Here is an 18,436-nt window from a genome sequence, read left to right on the forward strand (position 1 = left end):
TGGATTTTGAAATATACGAGACAATTTTAATTTCCCTTTCTCATTAGGCCAACTTGAGCTGGCTTTTTGTCACTTGCAACTGAAACAGTCTTCACTAACAGAATCCTCTTCTCAAGATTAGAGTATCTGACTAGACTGATCCCCCTCAGCAGGTGTCATTAGGTTCCTGGTGCACCTCAGTTCCGTGATCCTGCCAGTGCGCTTGTGAGAGCACTTTGCATTTCTGGCACTAACCGTGGTGTTTGTGTTGGGGGAAACCTTCCGGGAGCCGGTCCATCCTTGCTGTTTCAAGGGACCTGGCATATATGGCATACGGTTCTTAATATGTTTGCTCACCTTCTTAGCGCTGTGTTTTAACCAAGGTCACCTCTCCGAGAAAGGTTGAATCCCCAGGTAGGGATTTTCCCCTGAAGTTAGGGAGGGAATAAAACCCCTCAACTAAGTGCCAGGCGGGTAATTAATCATTTTAACTACGAACAATCATGCTTAAGCTACATAATCTTTACTCCCTGGAATGGAGATAAGAAACGCCCTAACCTTTGGAATAGAGATTGATAGGATTGGAATCAACTGGTATAAATACAGATGCAACAAGACAGCAGAACACAGAACTTAGAACACAGAACCTAGGCACAGAACCTACACAGAACGTTCTCTAGAGACAGAAGAACTTCGCTGGAGAGAACATGGCAAAAGATCCTGGACTGAACCTGACTACAGAAATTGGCAAGAGAACCTGACTAGAACCTGGTGACCGAACCTGGCTGGAGATCTCAGACAGAACCTGGCTGGAGAACCTAGCGAGGGAACATGGCTACTGAACCTGGCTGGAGAACCTGGACAGAACCTGGCTGGAGTTCCTAACCAGAACTTCACTGGAGATCCTGAACAGAACTTGGCTGGAGATCCTGGCTAGAGATCCTGGCTAGGCTGCTGATCAACTGAACGCTGTCTCTGTTTAATTCCTTCTTCGCCGACTCCGTCCACACCTTTGGGGACCCCTAGACCTGCTGGGGTTGGACCCCAGCAGAAACCCAAGGACTAAAGATAGCATCGGTGTTCTTTCTGCAGCAAAGCATTAGCGGTAGACTCCATAGGCTCAGGACCCGGGTTCACCTGCACCGCACGCTAGCCCTGGGACTTGGGCAGATACTTAAGGTGCCTCCCTGTGCCTGGCTTTCCTCACCTACAATGTGGACAATGATAGCACCTATCTTGCAGGGTCATTTTGAGGATTAGATTTATGTATGTTATACGCTTACAACAGGGCCTGGCATACAGGAGGCATGACATAAATGCTCATCAGTGCAATCTTAATATTAATTGTTATCAATTTTGTGAAAGATGAATTAGAAAGAAAAGAGTTGTGACAGCTAACTCAATCAGCAACTGTAATATTCTAAGAGACAGCAGGGCAGTGAGGGAAGGGTGGAAAGGGAGACAGGTATAAGTGACATGTCACTGGTAGATGGGTAGGACCATAACATCAATAAAGTAGAGGCAGGGCATGGTTTTAGGGAGAGGGTGCCATTAAGATCACTCTCCAGGTTTATGTGACAGTGGAACCTGGAGGATTTAACTTTGGCTTTGGAACCAGATTGAGAAGGGGTCTCGCACTGGCTCTGCCATTTTCTAACTGTGACGTTTTTGGAAAAATTACTTAACCCCATTGAGGTTCAGATTCTTCATCTTAGAATGGGAACAACACCAGGTTCTCTCTCAGAGTGTTTTCTGAGATAAATGAGACAGGGATGTTTAGTGGTTTGCACAATAAAGGGCAGAGTGGAGTTTAGTAAATACTACATATTATTAGCTATAAGGTCTAAACACTGGATTTGCTCTCTTCTAAGTACTTAAGGTCTTTCATAATTTTACCTCTGTTCACCTCGGAAGTGAAAATTTAATATCTGCTGTTAGCAGAAATCTGAAATGTCCAGCTGATTTGAATAGTTTTGAATAGTTCTGCATGTACCACAATATTGGAGCTGGGCTGCCTGAAAAACGCCAACTTTGACGAAGGATGTGCATTGTTCTAAGCGTCTTGGCTTTAGCACCTACCTCTGACTCCTGGCCACTCTTGTAAAGTTCAGGCAGCTGCACGAGGGTCTCTGCAGACACATCTTTCTCCAAAACACCATAGATGACGGGAGGGGCAGATGTGAAAAGGAGGTTGAAGAAGATCAAAACCCAATAGTCAGTCATGGATGTTCCTGAAAACCCACAAAAGAACTGGTACCAGAAAAGGAGGTTCACATAGGCCTAGGAACACAAAGAGGAACATTCGCATCTTAGAAACAGCAATGCAAGTGGGACTACACATCCACACGCCACCATTCCCACCTCTGATTGCAACCTCAGTGCAGTTGCCTTACTTACAAAAGGAAGACCACATCTTACCGTGCAGCTATTATTGGGGTGGGGGAGGGGAGGGAGCAAATGTTTTATTAAATTCAAACACACACACCACATACTGTGTGGTGCTGGCATAGTTCTAAGGCTTTACAGAGAATTCACTTAATCATCATAACCACTTGGGAATTATTCTTGTCCCCATCTTACAGATGAGGAAACTGAGGCACAGAGGGACTAAGGAACTTGCCCAGAGTTTCCTGGCTAATAAGTGGCAGAGCCAGTATTCAACTTGAGATATTTTGGCTCTGAATGAAGAGAACCCAGTCCCATGCCTGGTACGTACCAGGCACACAACACATATTCATTCTCTTGCTTTTCGGGTTCACAATCATTTTTTAGTGATGAAATGGAACAGTGCCAACAGGAGGGCCAACCATCCAGTTTGCTTAGGACTGAGGCATTTTCCAGGAGATGGGACTTTCGCTACCCAAACTGGGACATTTCCAGGCACAGCAGGACAGTCAGCCATCCTGGAGGCTAGGGGCATATTCTCTGCATTGTTTCCTCCCACATTTTGTCTCAAATAAACTAAGTCCATGATGGCCCAGGAACATTTTAGAGGCCTGCTAGAGAATTCTCACATTGTAAATGCCTGCCAGCTATGGCATAAGGCATCATACTGGGTTTTCATCTGCATCTTCAATGTAACACAAGGAACATCAATTTGGGGCCAGCATCAATTTGGGGACAGTAGCTCCTGTAAAATGGAAGCAAACCTGTTCATTTGCTACTGACAAGTAGTATTAAACATTTCATCATCCTGCTTGTCGCAACCTTTATAGGGAAGGTCAAAAATTGGATTTTAAATGAACCAGACAGGCCTTAATTGAATTTAAACGCACAGGGAATAGAATATGCTAGCGGGTGGACAAGCCTAGCAATTGGCTGTCAGCAGCTGAAACATAGCACATTCCAGATTATTTCTGTTAAGACAGGAGGGGTGTTCCTGGCTGCCCCCAACACATCAATAAGTGAAGGGAGCTTCGTACAGGGCACTTCCTTTTCATCCCATAAGCAAGCAGGATTGAAAGGTGGGAGGGGGAAAGGGATATATTCTCCGGAGCTACATACCACATTCTTGTAGAAAAAATAGAGAATCATGTTGGACAGTCGTGTATAACACCAGTGCCCGTGGACAAGAAGGAGCTTGCTGAGATGTTTAAACTGAGAAATGGCAAAGTCACTGGCCATCACAGCCTGCGGAGGCAATGAAGAGAGAACCACCCTGAGCAATCACACATGTCAGAGCAGACCCAGCATGGCAGCCTGACCACCACAGGCTCATCAGTCAAATGTGTGGTTGAAGCCTTACATGCAGACCAAAAAAGAAAAAACCCTCAAAAAACAAAACAAAAGAAAGCCCAAACCAAAAAAACAACAACAACCCTTAAACAAACGACTCCAAACAAACAAAACCCTTACAGAAGCCTTAACAGGTTGCCTGAAGTTACTACTCAGCTTTCCGATATGGTCGAATGAAACATGACTTCTCCTTGGTCACTACTCATGATGTAATTTCAGCAAGTGAACTTTCCTACGAAGCAGCTCCCTTAGCAAGAACTGTATGAATTACATGTGCATTCACATCTCCTCAATGAGGAGAATATCAAAATCAGAGTCATAATTTTATGGAACTTTGTATGTGTCAGGCAAAGAGATACTTGAATTTCTAATCTTTTGTACAGATGTCATCATTTACAATTTTGGGGAAAACCTAAGTCTCACGTCCTACCTTCCTCCCACAACATTTGCTCCATACACAAAAACAGTCTTTTGGGTAAGCTTCTATCTGAATTCTGTGCCTAAAACACTATCCGACACATAGGCATCCGTGCATGCATGCAAATGGGACACTCCCATTCTCTCCTTTTCTTTTTCTTCTCTCTTTAGGATCTTTAGTTCTCTTATTCAAACCCTTAGTAGTCTTTTTTTTCAGTTGCAAAATTCACATTGCATAATATGTATACACAGTTATGATCTAGGTTAGTTATATTTTTTAAACTGAACAGGTAAACCATGGAGCTAAAATTACCCAGGAAAAGACCATAATGCCCAGTAAATAATCAATGAATAAATGGATAAACTTCCTATTTCCCGCTCCTGAGCTAACCAGAGAGGCTCATTCTACCACAGACATTTTACCACAAAGAATGCTACCTTGGGTGGGCAGGTCAAGTTCATAGAATTTGGGTGCACAGCATCCACTCACCTGCATGCCTTCCTGACCTGAGATCCCTATCCCAATGTCTGCCACTTGTATCATGCTAACGTCATTGGCACCATCACCTGTATGGGACAGAAGAAAAGGCGAGAAACATATGAGGAGTAAAGAAATGATGCAAATCAATATTGACCACTCAAGCAAACAGACACATCCTTCAAAGTTTACCCCATGTCTTCAAGATGCCTGGAAGCTAGTTAAGCAGAAATTAAAGGTGGCACCCAACTACCATCAGGATGAATTCCAAATTCAGTTCTGCCTTAAAATCTTTCATGCTGTGGCACCTTTCTGGACTGATCTCTCCTTTTTCTATGTCACCCACTTTCAATTTTCCAGATATATAACCTGCTTCTTCCAGCCACTGCACATGCTGTTTTTCTATTCTTATAACACTGTCCTCATCACCCTCACCCCACCTTGCTGGGTTTAATTGCTCTTGATCTCAGTTTAGATGCTACATCCTCTGAGAGATCCATCTCATATTCCCTTTAGATCAGATGCCCCTTCCTTAGGCTCTACCACCACGCGCTGTATCTCTATTATACCCATCACATGCTATTGTGCTTGCTATAGAGCTCTTGGTCTCCCCAACACACTGGAAGCTTCTTAAGCAGAGCTACTGCCTTTCTGTTGGTAATGAATATTTATTGTTCCCAACTACCCACCAACCATTCACTTGCTTTCTGGTAATAGTATCCTGATTTTCCTTGGGAACTATGAATCTATGTGGCTTGTTAATACAAATCCAAACCCCCAGAGTTAGAATGGACAACTGACCCAAGCTTGGACAGTTAGCATTATCTGTTATTGGCTTCAGTGATTGGTTCAGATAAGGTTACATGATATAACTGACATGTCCAGAACTTGATGTAATTGACATGTCCAGGGGTTCTAGCCTCAGGAATATCTGGATCCAGCTTGACCAATTCATTCATTGATATGTACATTCAATAAGATAGTTGAACAAAATCCCACCCTAATGGTGATGCTTGACTCCCAAAACTTAAAAAGAAGTGCTGTCTTTTCATTAAGGCTGTTAATAGGGTAGGAGGTAAACCTGGACATTTTTGGTGGCTGTATCAGCATCTTGAGGGGAGAAGCTACCTGAGACTGAACATAATCCAGGTGAAAATAGAGACTAAAAGAGATGGCTGAGTCCTCATCTTGCTAATCTCTAGACACTGGAGTGTCTCAGAGCTGAATCTCACATACTTCTTTTCTCCATTTATACTCACTTTTGGTGATCTCATCTAATATCAAGGCTTTATATATCACCACTAGACTTATGATTCCAAAATATAGCCTTCTAGCTAATTCCTCATTGTTGAATTCTATTCTTTGTCTCCAGCTGCTTGCCTGACACCACTGCTTAGACATCTAGTGGATTTTTCAAACTTAACATGTAAAACCCAACTCTTAACTCCATCTCAGGAAATGGAGCTCCTTCCTTTCTGTTCTTTAAGCCAAAACTGTGTTGTCACCCTTATTTCCTCCTATCATATAGCGTATCAAACTCATCAGCAAATGTCACCAGCTCTTTCTTCAATTCATGTCCATTCTCTGACCATGTCCCACCACCTCCTCTGCTTCTATATGGGCTCAAGCCACCATCATCTCTTGCCTCATTATTTCAGTAGCCTCTCAACTGGTCTCCTTACTCATGTCTATACACCACTACAATTACTCTTAACACAGGAGACAATGTGATCCTTTTAAACTTAAGGCAGATCATGTTCTTCTCCTGCTCAAAGTACTCCAATGACTCACTATTTCTTCATATAAAAGCCAAACATTTATAATGACCTCCAAGAACCTACATGGTCTGGCCACCTGCCACCTCTCTGTCCTTCACTAACCTGCAGAAAATTCTTCCCTTCCCTCAGATTTTCTTTGGCCTCAAAGCATGGGCCATGACCTTCATTTCCATTGCCTTCTCTGCCAGGAATGTTCTCCCCACAGATATCCCTCCCATGGTTCACTTATCATTTCCTTTAAGTCTCTCCTCTCATACAATCTTATCAGTGAGACCTCAGAAACACATATTTAAAATAGCAGCCCCCTCTCCCTGCCCTAATGCCCTACATCCCCAGGCTCTGCTTTATTTTTTAATAGTATTTGTCACTCTGTGATATCTTATATATTTATGCTTTTTTGTTTTGTTTCATTGGTTACTATATTCCCTCCTACTAGATGTAAGCTCCTTAATAAAAGGTGCTTTGTCAGCTGTCCATACTCTTAGATGATCTCCATTGCCAAGAAAAATGGCACATAAAAGGCAATCAATAAATATTTGTGAATAGATAAAGGAATTGTTCATGTCCCTGAATTAAACTTTCCTAAGGTAGAACTAGATTTTTCAGTTCTATGATTCAATACATTACCCTTCTTAATCCAGTTGACTTGGGTTATAACATGTAACCTAAAGTCTTGACTACTATACTGTTACATTCCTACCACCTGGTTCATAGCAGCAGGTGGTCAAATAGGTGATGGAGAGAAAGGGGAAAGGAGTGGGGGAATGGAAAGAAAGAAGAAAAAGGGGAGGGAAAGCAAAGCCAGCCAGAAAGGTAAACAGGTATACAGAAGGAAGAACAGACAGAAGGATCAGCCTTGGCGTGGCAGGAAAGTGAGAAGCACAAGGCTAGGTTCCCTCCCCACTCACCAATGGCTAGGGTCATCACCCGGAGATGGTTGCGCACCAATTTCACCACCTCGCTTTTCTGCAGGGGTGTGGCTCTGCAGCAGACCACAGCTTGACAGCAAGCAGTCAGCTCCAGGAACTGCCTCTGCAGGCTCTCCTGCAGGGCGAACTCCAGGGTCTTCCCAGTGATAATGAGCCCAGCCCGCAGCCCTGAGTCCCGGGGGGCGGAAGGCTGGTGTAAATCCTCACTTAAAGATGCTTGCTCTGGAGAGACTGGGTTCTTCTTCTGAAGTTCTTTCAAAATTGTGCCCATCAGCACCTCACAGGCATCCTTGAAGCAAGAGGCGAAGACAGTTAGCCTTGGGGCTCTTTGGTGGCCACATACAGAGAAATTTGTCACTGTCATTCTTTAGCAATTGCTGCACCATGGCAACCCTTGGTACTTTCAAAGACCCGACAGCTCTTCCACAAAGACTTCTGTGTGTATGTGGGAAGCAGTTAAAAGGATGAGGACAATTCATGTCCAGTTCTACAGCTAAAAAATAGTTATGGAATGTCTTTATTTGTGCAAGTTACCTTCTCAAACAGTGAATCTCAAGAGCCCTTTGGTCTTATTCTGCCAGTTACTAGCTGCTTGCCTTTAGGCAAATCATGTAACTTCAAGGTTCTCATCTGAAAAATGTAAATGTTGTCTACATCCTAACATCATTGTGAGGAGTAAGTGAAATAATGCATACAAAGCTCTTAGTGTAAGGCATGACACAGCAGAATTTAAATCAGTAATTATTGTTTTTATATTCTTTATTTAATGCATTCATCCATCCATCCATCCATCCACCCATTCATTCACTAAGTATTTATAGAGGAACTACTGTATGTTAGAAAACATTCTAGGTGCTGGGGATATGCCAATGAACACAAAAATCCCTGCCCTCGTGGAATGGATATTCTGGTTGGGGCGTTCTTAGTGGTGCTCACCACGTTTGGTGCTCATCCTTCCACTCGCCTCACCCACACTAGATAGGAAGTTCTTCTTTTAAAGCCTTCACAATGCCTAACAGAGGGCCACATCAGACATTCAATCAATATTCACTGAATGAATTCTACTCAAGAAGACTAGCAATCAACCTATCCAGAAATTGTGTCAAATGACTGCTAAGCAGAGAACCAAGTGAAATCCAGGAGCAGTGAGTGCATTTATAGTTATCAGCTGAGCCTGAAATTGTTAATTCATCAAAGAGCCCCTCACTCAGAGGCCACTGGCTCTGATTTCAAATGCTGTTTTATCAAGCATTTCTCAACCCGCAACAACATGAGATGGGTAGGGAGGAAGGAGATACGGCTATGTAGGCAGGACGCAACAAGGACTTAATAACTGCATGAACTATAAACGAGAGATTCCACTTTACAATGGAGCTACCTGGCAACCCTTACCTCTGGAACAGATCTGATCCTAATACTACGAACAGCCTTTGTAGCCTTCACGGGCTCACAGTGTACAGAATGCAGCCTGCGTGGATACCTCCAAAATACGGACGTAAGTTTTCTGTAGTTTTATGGTTCTAGATTGATTACATAGATGGTATTCTCCTCTTATTTGCATATGTATGTGTTTAGTTTGTAAATTAACTGTACTTTTTCACACATACATGTAGTTGATCTTCATGATTTGCAGGATTAGCGATTTCACCTGTTTGCTGAAATTTGTCTGAAATCCTACATTGAATACTCATGCTTCTGTTGCAGCCTTTTGTGGCCATGGACAGAATGACAATACATGAGTCAAGAGTCGTGCGCCTGTCCAGTGAAAGCTGAGCAAGGTGACACTCTGCCTTCTTACTATGTCAGCTCCCACACTGTAAACAAGTGTCCTTTTCATTATCTGTTAGGTGACATTTTTTTTTTTTTTTTTTTTTTTTTTTTTTGCATTTTGGGTGCTTTTTGTTGGTGATTTCACGGTTTAAAATGTTCCCCAAGTATAGTGCTGAAGTGCTGTCTAGTGTTCCTATGCAAGAAAAAGCTATGAGGTGCCTCATGGAGAAAATATGTGTGTCAGATAAGGTTTATTCAGGCATGAGTCATAGTGCTGTTTAGTGTTAATGAAACAAACATGTGTGCATGTATGTGTGTATGGGTGTGTATAATATATATATAGACAGGTTAATACAGATTATGTAACATGTAATATACTATAGAAAGCATACTTGCAAGTAATCAGCTATAGGTACTTAGGCAAATCATCAGAACCTTTTCAAATATCAAGCTATAAAACAGGAATACTGTAATTTTATCTGCTCTACTTGTTATAAATATCAATGAGATTATGTATAAAAAAGCCTTTTATAGACTAATAAACATGAAAATAATAAGCTGTTATCTCAGGAGACTATTTAAAATAAAATTATAAAACTAAAACTTAAAAAACTAAATGATGGACCCCGAAAGGCCTTTAAATATCACAGTGCAGTAAATAATCTAGGAAATAATTAAAACATAAAAGCAAAAAAACTTTTATGAGAATGGGAACTTTGTACAGTTTGTAAGTGGCTACATTTACTATAATCCAATTTACAAAGTTAGGACCAAAAGTTGATGGGATTTTTAACATTGAGTACTGCACTGTAGAATGAGCAGACATTCCATTAGTTGCCAGGGGCTTATTTAGAATGTCACAGAAGCAATTCCTCCCCTGAATAACAAATAGGGCTCCATGATCTTCAATTCCTTTAACTCCTAGCATCTCCAGAGGGGTGTAGAGTGGGGAAAAGAGGAAATAATACCAGTGATTGAGCCCCTATGATGTGTCTGGCATTTTATATGCATGGACTTGAATCATCATAAAACTAATTAAGTTTACTGTGTTCTGTTTAGTTATTCTCCCTGTGCTTTTCGATAGCAAAAAAATAAAAATAAAATAATCTTTTGAACTTGGAACACTCCACAGCTGATACACTGTGAAGATTTCTTGGATTGGTAATGTAAATGCTTTTACCATAAATTGTGTATTTACAAATAAATGTCAAAATCCTAAAAATTTTACTGCTCATAAAATGCCAAAATTAAACACCGAACACTGATTATTTTCCCTTTTTAAGATTCATTGAACCCCTTGCCTCTGCCAGGCAAAATATTAAACAATTTACATTTTCTCATTTAAAGTCTACATCAACCTTATGAAATAGGCATTGCACTCACTTTACAGGCAAGGAAAACGGCTCAGGAAGGTAACTCCCCAAGGTCACATACCTGGTCACTGGCGGGCCAAGTATTTGAACCTGGATCTTATCAGCCTTAGAGCACATCCAATTTAGTGATTACAATGACTAAGCATTTCTTGTGCTCAGCCTCTGGCTGACACTGGGAGCTGGCTGGTGATTGTGGTTTGGGTCCCTGGGCCACTACCAACTGCCGAAGAGAACCTACTTTGTGTTGACTATGGAAAATTTTATTTCCTCTAAGTGTACAGTCTCGTTGGGTATGGACTGAGGCCTGATCATAGAAACATGGCTAACCAAACATGGCAGCCGGTGACCGAGTCCTAGATGTGATCAGGTGAGAAGCTCCGGGGTCTGAAAGTCAGGCTGCCTTGACAGAATGGATGTCAGTGATTCAGTCTGACTACGGAGGAAGGTTTTCCAAGCGAATTACACAATATGCAGAAACCTTAGAATATCACTATGCTAAGAACTTTCTGAAAAAAATAAAACAATTGTTTACTGATTAGAACGCATGTGTTAGAGATTAGGTGGGAAGGGAGGGGTTATAAAAACAGTTGGGTCCAAACCTCTAAGTTCCTTTTCCTTACAAAAAAATCCCCTTTATCCCTGCTTAAAGAGTTCATCCAACTTTTGGAATTCTCGGTAGCACTATACAAGAATTACCACCAGAGGGCATGCTTACCCTGAGAGTCTATTTTTAGAATTACCATGAAAATACTAATTTATTCACCCGATTCCAATAGAAATCATCACTTCCTCTCAACTTGAAAGGGAGGTAGATTCCTGTCCTAGAGCTTGCTATATTCTGTCATTATGGGCTAATCTTGTCAAATCCCTGGTAAGCCACCCAATAAGAGAAGGGAGAGGGGGGAATAAAAAAGAAACTTCCTTTTCATACCTTTACTCAGCAATGGCTCCTCTGAACCATTCTGACATCTCACCAATCCTTTAGAAGAACTATGGCACCCTCCCCCAAGCACAAGCTAGGCTGCTGCATAGAATAATTATCAAGGAGCTAATGGCTATCGGTTTTTCTTCCTCCTCACATTCATCAAATCACAAATGCTCCACTGGCTTTGAAAAAAGACTGGTTTAAATCTCATGATTCATACTTTACTCTGGGTATTGAGGATAAAGAGCTTGTCATCTGGCTCCAGCAGTTTGCATGCGTAGGCGATGTTGACAGCTGTCTCCTGCTTGTCCCCTGTCAGCATCCAGATCTTGATGCCGGCTTTGTGAAGGGCATCTATAGACTCGGGGACTCCCTCCTGCAGACGGTCTTCAATGCCAGTGGCACCTACAAATTCACCAAAGTGCAACAGGGCTTTAAGAAACTCAGCCAGCTGAAGCTCACCGAGGCTATAACTGAGCCCTATCTATAAGTCAACCCAATCTTTCTCTAATAACTTCCAGGGATCCAAAGAAAATGTGAAGACCCAGACCAAAATCACATACAAAGTAACATTTTCAGAAGGAAGCCTTAAGAATCAATAAGTTTATCAAACTTACTTATTCTCTCTCTGGCTAGCTTTCTTTTCTCTAAGTTGAGGGGGCATTGCTTAGTTACTTATGTAACCTTACTCTATAATTTTATAATTCTACTAAAGGCCCGGTGCACGAAATTCATACACTGGGGGGGCGAGGGGGGGGGGGTGTTCCTCAGCCCGGCCTGCACCCTCTCGCAGTCTGGGAGCACTCAGGGGATGTCCAACTGGTGGCTTAGGCCCATGGGGAGTGGGTCTAAACTGTCAGTCGGACATCATTAGCGCTACCACGGAGGCAGGAGAGGTTCCCACCACTGCTGCTGTGCTTGCCAGCCGTGAGCCCAGCTTCTGGCTGAGCAGCACTCCCCCTGTGGGAGTGCACTGACCATCAGGGGGCAGCTCCTGCATTGAGTGTCTGCAATCGGTCATTCTGCCATTCAGTCGATTTGCATATTAGCATTTTATTATATAGGATAATACTCCTAAGGGTAAGAGCAGAATTTTAAAGAATGCTCTTGTAAATAAGGCGTAATACCTATTTTCAATGCTCTTTCCTAGTGTAAGTCCACAGTTCCCTTTTCTGAAATAGGGCCAGATAAGTATTGGAATTAAAAAATATTGCAGATTTTAAAAAGATAATGTGGTGCATATGTTATATTTTGTAATATATGGTAATCTAGCATATTAATATTTCTGCAGCATAACATACACATGTTCACACTAATTAGGATAATAAAGACTTATAAACACTCTTATCAAATCAGGCCTCATTTTGCTGCCCAGTGAGTTCTGGCACTGGGCCCACAGAGTATCTTAGAGTTTGGAATTTCAGATGAGGAAATGTCGACCCAGAGTACTCACTGTGTCACTGAGAAAGGACTTAGCAGTGGGCATCATTATCCTATTGGCCAGAGGCTAAGAGAGAGCATTGTTTTTCTCTGAACCAGAGGAATGGGGCCCAGAGGTTGGTCCCTTGGGATGTTAGTGGTTATATTGGAAACCAGATCTCTAGGTCTAAGGCAGTGGTTTCCAACCTTGTCCCCTCTTAGAATTACTTGGGGAGCTTTTAAAAATTCAAATATCCAGGCCACACATCAGAGCAATTGAATTAGAATCCCAGACACCAGCATTTTTTAAAGTGCTCCGGAAGATTTCAGGATACAGCTCAAGCTGACACAAGGGGTGTCCGTGTGCAACCTTTGGTGGAAATCAGGAAGTCAGAGAAATACATTTCATTAGCCCAGCTGCAGGTGCAGAATAAAGAACATGGGCCCTAGAGCCAGGTGGGCCAGAGTGTCTCCCTAGCTTTGTCAGTTACGAGCATGTGGCTTTGGACACGTCACTGACTGCTCTGTGCTCCAAGTTCCTTCTAAATAAAATGAAGATTTGTTGTGCAGATTCAAAAAGACAGCACATATTAAGTAAGGTATCCAGTGCCTGGCAAGACACTTCAGCTTTCTTCCCTGGAACCAGGATGTTTACATGATTTGTGCTCTATGTTCCGAGTTGGGTTTTTTAATGACCTCCTTAAGAAAGACCACCCCGATTCGACCACAAATAAAGTCTATTTCACTGCAGTGGGGGACGGAATAGAAGGGATTGGAAGCTGGGTAGATATGAGACGGCATAGGGTGGGCAGAACCACATATATATATTAGATCAAAGTGTGTGTGTGGGGGGGGGGGGTGGCGGGGGGGCACTGGTGAATAACTTAGAAATGTCAACTGTGTTCCAAACTCCTGCATTCAGAAAATACAACATAATCTCCCTACCAAGTAAAGTCAGTTTGTTCTCCAACCTCATGGCAGATTCAAGCAGTAATTCTTCCCTGTTGTCAATGCTGGTTTCAGCTAAAAAATGATTCCTCAGCCACTCTTCATATTCAGTGTCACTCATCACCTATGGGGGGAAGAAACAAGTTATAAGGCAGTCATGTGACAATCTTGCCAGGACCGATTCCTGGAGAAATAGCAAGCCATCAACTTATTTTAGGTATTCCTCTCTGGGCATACTTGTGCCAGGCCCTTACCCTCATCAGACGCTTCCCGAATTCTATGATCAGCCTAGTGTAACGCTGACGATGAATGGAGCTATACTATAGCTCCGTATCTCTGGACCATACATGAGGAAACTGGATTAATCTATTCAGTTAAACCAGAGAGTATGCACTTGGGAGAAGTCTCCACTTATTTAAGTTCAGATGATTTCAATGGTGTAGTAGTAGCTTGAGATAGTATGAAGTCAGCAGTACCTCTGATGTCTTTTGATGGTTGGTTTATGGGGTTAGTTATTTGTAAACATAAAAAGAGAGAACAGACCATGCTGGTAAAGCAAGAAAGACATGTTCCAAATAAAAATTAAGAGGAATTCCTTGAGAAGGAATGAATGATGCATTTTCCTTCATCTTCAGGTGGTTCTCAACCTTCCTAATGCCGCGACCCTTTAATACAGTTCCTCATGTTGTGGTGACCCCCAACCAAAAAATTATTTTCGTTGCTACTTCATAACTGTAATTTTGCTACTATTATGAATCGTAATGTAAATATCTGATATGCTATATGTGTTTTCCGATAGTCGCGACCCACAGGTTGAGAACCGCAGCGAGGGAGAAATCTACATTGAAGTTCTTATAAAGCAGCTGGAGTAGAGGGGGTGAGGCACTTTCTATCTAGTCACACATAGGTGTAAGAATGGAGAGTTCAAGATCAAAAGGGTCCCTCTGCCTTTTCCATGAAATGATCCTGCCCCTGATACAAAGGTAGCCCAGTGGATGTCAGCTCTCTCTCTTTTGTTTAATCCTCACCTGAGGAGATGTTTTTATTGATTTTTAGAAAGACAGGAAGCTGGAGAGAGAGAGAGAGAGAGAGAGAGAGAGAGAGAGAAACATTGGTCGGCTGCCTCCTGTACACGCCCCAACCAGGGATGGAACCCAAAACTCAGGTGTGAGCCCTGACCTGGAATCAAACCTGCAACCCTCTGGTGCATGGAATGATGCTCCAACCAACTGAGCCATCTGGTGAGGGCTGTCGGGTTCTCTTAAATCAAATTACCTGGGAGGCAAGAGTGAGTCGTGTGCTAAGCAGCCTCACCTTCTTTGCTATACATAAAGTGCGTAGGCCTCGTTTGGCATAGTCATCCAAGTGTTTCTGGGTCTTTTCCCTTATTATCATCTGTTGTTTTGCCAGACTTGCTCCATCTGAAATAATTAGCAAAACACAAGGGTTCCCATCAGGGGGCCCAATTACATATTTTTTAAAATGATAGCTTAACCTACAACAAACAAAAGGCCTTGCAGTTCTGTACATTTATAAAAGGGAACCCCAGAATTCATCCTCCCGTTGCTCCCATTCTCCCTGGGGAGAGGAAAGTACCAAGAACTGAATACCAACCCTGTTCCCACACCGTCAATAACAACAGTGACAATAACTATAACAATGTTATTAGTCCCTCATCAGGCATTTACAGTTTGCTCGCACTGGGAAAAGGCTGTACATATATGGTATACAGTACAATGTCAAACCTCTGAGGAACCTATAAAGAAGGTACTATAATCCCCATTTACTGAAGACTCGGATACAGAAGTCAGGTAACTTATCAATACATGACTAATGACAGCGGCCACATTTGAACCCAGGTCTGGGTAGCCCCCAAACTTAGATGCTTTCTCACCCAATCCTACTGAGCCTTCCCTACTTTGCCAAGTATGACTGATCCCCACATGTCTGCCTGTTCGTTTTCATCAACCACTGAGGGTGGCCTTTTCATCTCTGAGCCCTTCATCTCACCACCCTCAGTCCTGTATGAACCCACCTGGGGAAGCCACGGACAGCAATTCCATGATTACAGAATCAGCACCCTTCGTATACACCACAACTTGGTGGGAAAGGGGGTGCCGGACCACCACGGACATTCTTTTTCTTACTGAGTCGAAGGGCAGGATGTGTAGGAGTTGAAATGTTAATGGTCCCAGAGCAGCGAAGTCCACCATGACCTGCTCTGGTGTCCGGGACTGCAAAGTGCATTGGTAAGCCCTGGCGGCATACACCAAGGCCGCCTCATCTGGGCTCTCCGCCTCATAACACAGACTGGAGGTCAAGGGCTGTCCAGGGAGGGCGTCCACCTTGCCGTTGGCGATGCCTGCATCACCGTTTTGTTTCTCTCTTTCTGGAGGGCAAGCGGAGCTCCCAGGGCCCTGCGGGCTCCCGGCTGTCTGGGAGACCTCTCCTTCCGCAGGCGAGGCCGGTTTCACCCGGCTGAAGAGGGAGAGCCTGCTCACGAAGGCGTTCGGGGCCCCAGGAGATGGCTCCTTCCCACTGGCGAGAGATGGTGAACTTGATCTTCGGACAGACAGTCTCTGGAAAAGGTTTTTAATCTCTTCCAAAGACTTAATGGGCATTCCACTTAGTGAAGAGAGTCGGATCTAGGAAGGAATTTGGGAAGGTCTCAATAATGCAGTCAAAAGACAACTCTGAAGTCAAACTGGGGGGTGTGGGGGGGCGGATAATGAGATACAAAGAGTTACCACTCCCTTAAATAGGTAGCAACTGGCCTCATGCTTACAACTGCCACAGAGAACATCAGTAAAAATAAAGAGAGCCATACTGAAAAAGATGTGCTAATGTTGATGGCATTATGAACTTCTACAACCATTCAGGACGAAATCTGACAAATAGCAAAAGACATAAAATGCTAATATTGCCAGCAGTGTGTGTACTTATTAGCAATTTTTCCTAATGAGCTAATTTAAAAGATAGAAAAACCCATAATCTTTATTGTATGCATCCTAGCAATAACAATTTAAAACTTGTAAGCAAATTAAGTATTCAATAATACTAGTAGCAGATTCAATCGTGAAGAGCAATTAATTGGTTCCTAAAATTTTCTCCTTCAGAAATGCCCAAGGAATTAAAAAGTTTTCTTCTAAAGATTATTAGTTTTATGATAGTTTGAGGGACTCATGATGGTCAATTTTTCGATCACACATGAGGTTTCTGTATTCCACAAGAATTTTGATTAGCTCCTTTTTTACTGCCTTCCTATCACTACCTTGAAATATCATGAAACTTAGGCTCCTATATACCTATATTTTATTTTTGGTCATAGAATATTATATTCTTTGGAGATAAGGTATCAAGATTTCTTAAGCAGAAAACACTAATAGATGTCTGCTTTGGAAATAGATGTATATAAAGTATCGTGTTGGGAGAAAACAGAACACTCCACAATTTATTCTCTAATTACATAATCACTTTTCAAAGGGCAACTTTCTAGTTGAAATCTTATAAAAATAGAGTGTCTGAGCAAACGAAAGCTTAATTGGAAGTAAATTATTTTTATGTTAAACTTGACCACCTCTGAAGTTGCCAAAAGAAAATTATCTGATGGAAAATTAAAATTTAATTGGGTTGTGCTGCAAATTGAATTTTAAGTGGATGTGTGCAAAAGGGGAGATAGTGATACACAAGGAAGCCAGCACAGCAAGTGGTGAATCACCAGTCTCTAAAATGAGTTTTTCTTTTTAACTGAAAATGCATTTTCCATGAATTCTAAGCTACAAGTAGACTTTAGAAATCCAGCTTTTGTGGGAACTGCAGAACCTTGGTGTATTACAGATGTACTGGATTTCAGATAGATGGATTTAAAGCTAACTCAACTGGTACATGAAAAAGGTACATTCTCACGAAACATGATAATAAATCTAATACTTTGTATCTTGTTTGATACAGTGTATACTATGATGAGAGTCTCCAAAGCCTCAAAAAAAGCTTCAATTTGGTATAAAAAAAAAAAAAAAACTAAAGCAAAATGACCAGAGCCACATTCCACAAGAATCAGCTACCTTCCTAGAAGCAAAATATATAGTAGCCCTGGGCCATACTTCTTGGGTTCAAATCCCACCTTCCCCACAAAACCATCCTGTGACTGGGCAAGTTACTTAACCTCAACTGTAAGACAGAAAATTACAGTGGAGTAATAGCACCTAAAATCATTTAGAACATCGTAAGCGCAGAGCAGTGATTAACTGCTGGATAAATGTTAAGATGGTATTATTAGCGGCTATTATTATTATTATTATTATTATCCACATAACAAGACCAGTACTGGTACATTTAAATCCAAAGTTCTCTTCTGGAAGGTGACCTTTGTTTGCAGTAGAGACCTTACCTTTTGTCGTGGTTGGTTAGGAGCAGAAACCACTACTGTGTTGCAGATTGCCAAAGCAATAAAGAAGTCAATGATGTACAAACTGTCCTGTGGTGGATCTGGGAGAGTCTCATCCACTGGGCCAAAGAGCTGAGGTGTAATCTGACTGAATTTGTCCAAAAGCCTGGTGTCTGGCACCACATCTGTTTCCTGGAGATCCAATAAGACAAAGTGTTATTATAACAAATGTCTAAAAATGAGAGTTTTAAATCTAAATGCGAAGTAGCTTTTATAACCAGAACATATGAATCATGAC

The 18,436-nt window shown here is 42.1% G+C and overlaps 1 protein-coding gene across 7 annotated transcripts in view; it reads right to left on the minus strand.

The window, feature by feature from the left end:
* The window catches only part of ATP10D (ATPase phospholipid transporting 10D (putative)), a 78,411-nt gene that overhangs the window by 14,295 nt on the left and 45,680 nt on the right, over positions 1-18,436 (minus strand). For all 7 annotated transcript variants that reach the window (XM_059671860.1, XM_059671866.1, XM_059671875.1 and 4 more), the window contains 9 exons: positions 18,142-18,330; positions 15,787-16,396; positions 15,066-15,172; positions 13,749-13,875; positions 11,605-11,789; positions 7,296-7,605; positions 4,622-4,698; positions 3,484-3,609; positions 2,059-2,259 (listed from right to left, as the gene is read on the minus strand). In XM_059671860.1, coding sequence (XP_059527843.1) covers positions 2,059-2,259; positions 3,484-3,609; positions 4,622-4,698; positions 7,296-7,605; positions 11,605-11,789; positions 13,749-13,875; positions 15,066-15,172; positions 15,787-16,396; positions 18,142-18,330 — 1,932 coding nt within the window. The remainder of the gene's footprint in view (positions 1-2,058; positions 2,260-3,483; positions 3,610-4,621; positions 4,699-7,295; positions 7,606-11,604; positions 11,790-13,748; positions 13,876-15,065; positions 15,173-15,786; positions 16,397-18,141; positions 18,331-18,436) is intronic.

The sequence above is a fragment of the Myotis daubentonii genome, chromosome 1 (genome assembly GCF_963259705.1).
Source record: "Myotis daubentonii chromosome 1, mMyoDau2.1, whole genome shotgun sequence".
In the NCBI taxonomy this organism is placed as follows: domain Eukaryota; kingdom Metazoa; phylum Chordata; class Mammalia; order Chiroptera; family Vespertilionidae; genus Myotis; species Myotis daubentonii.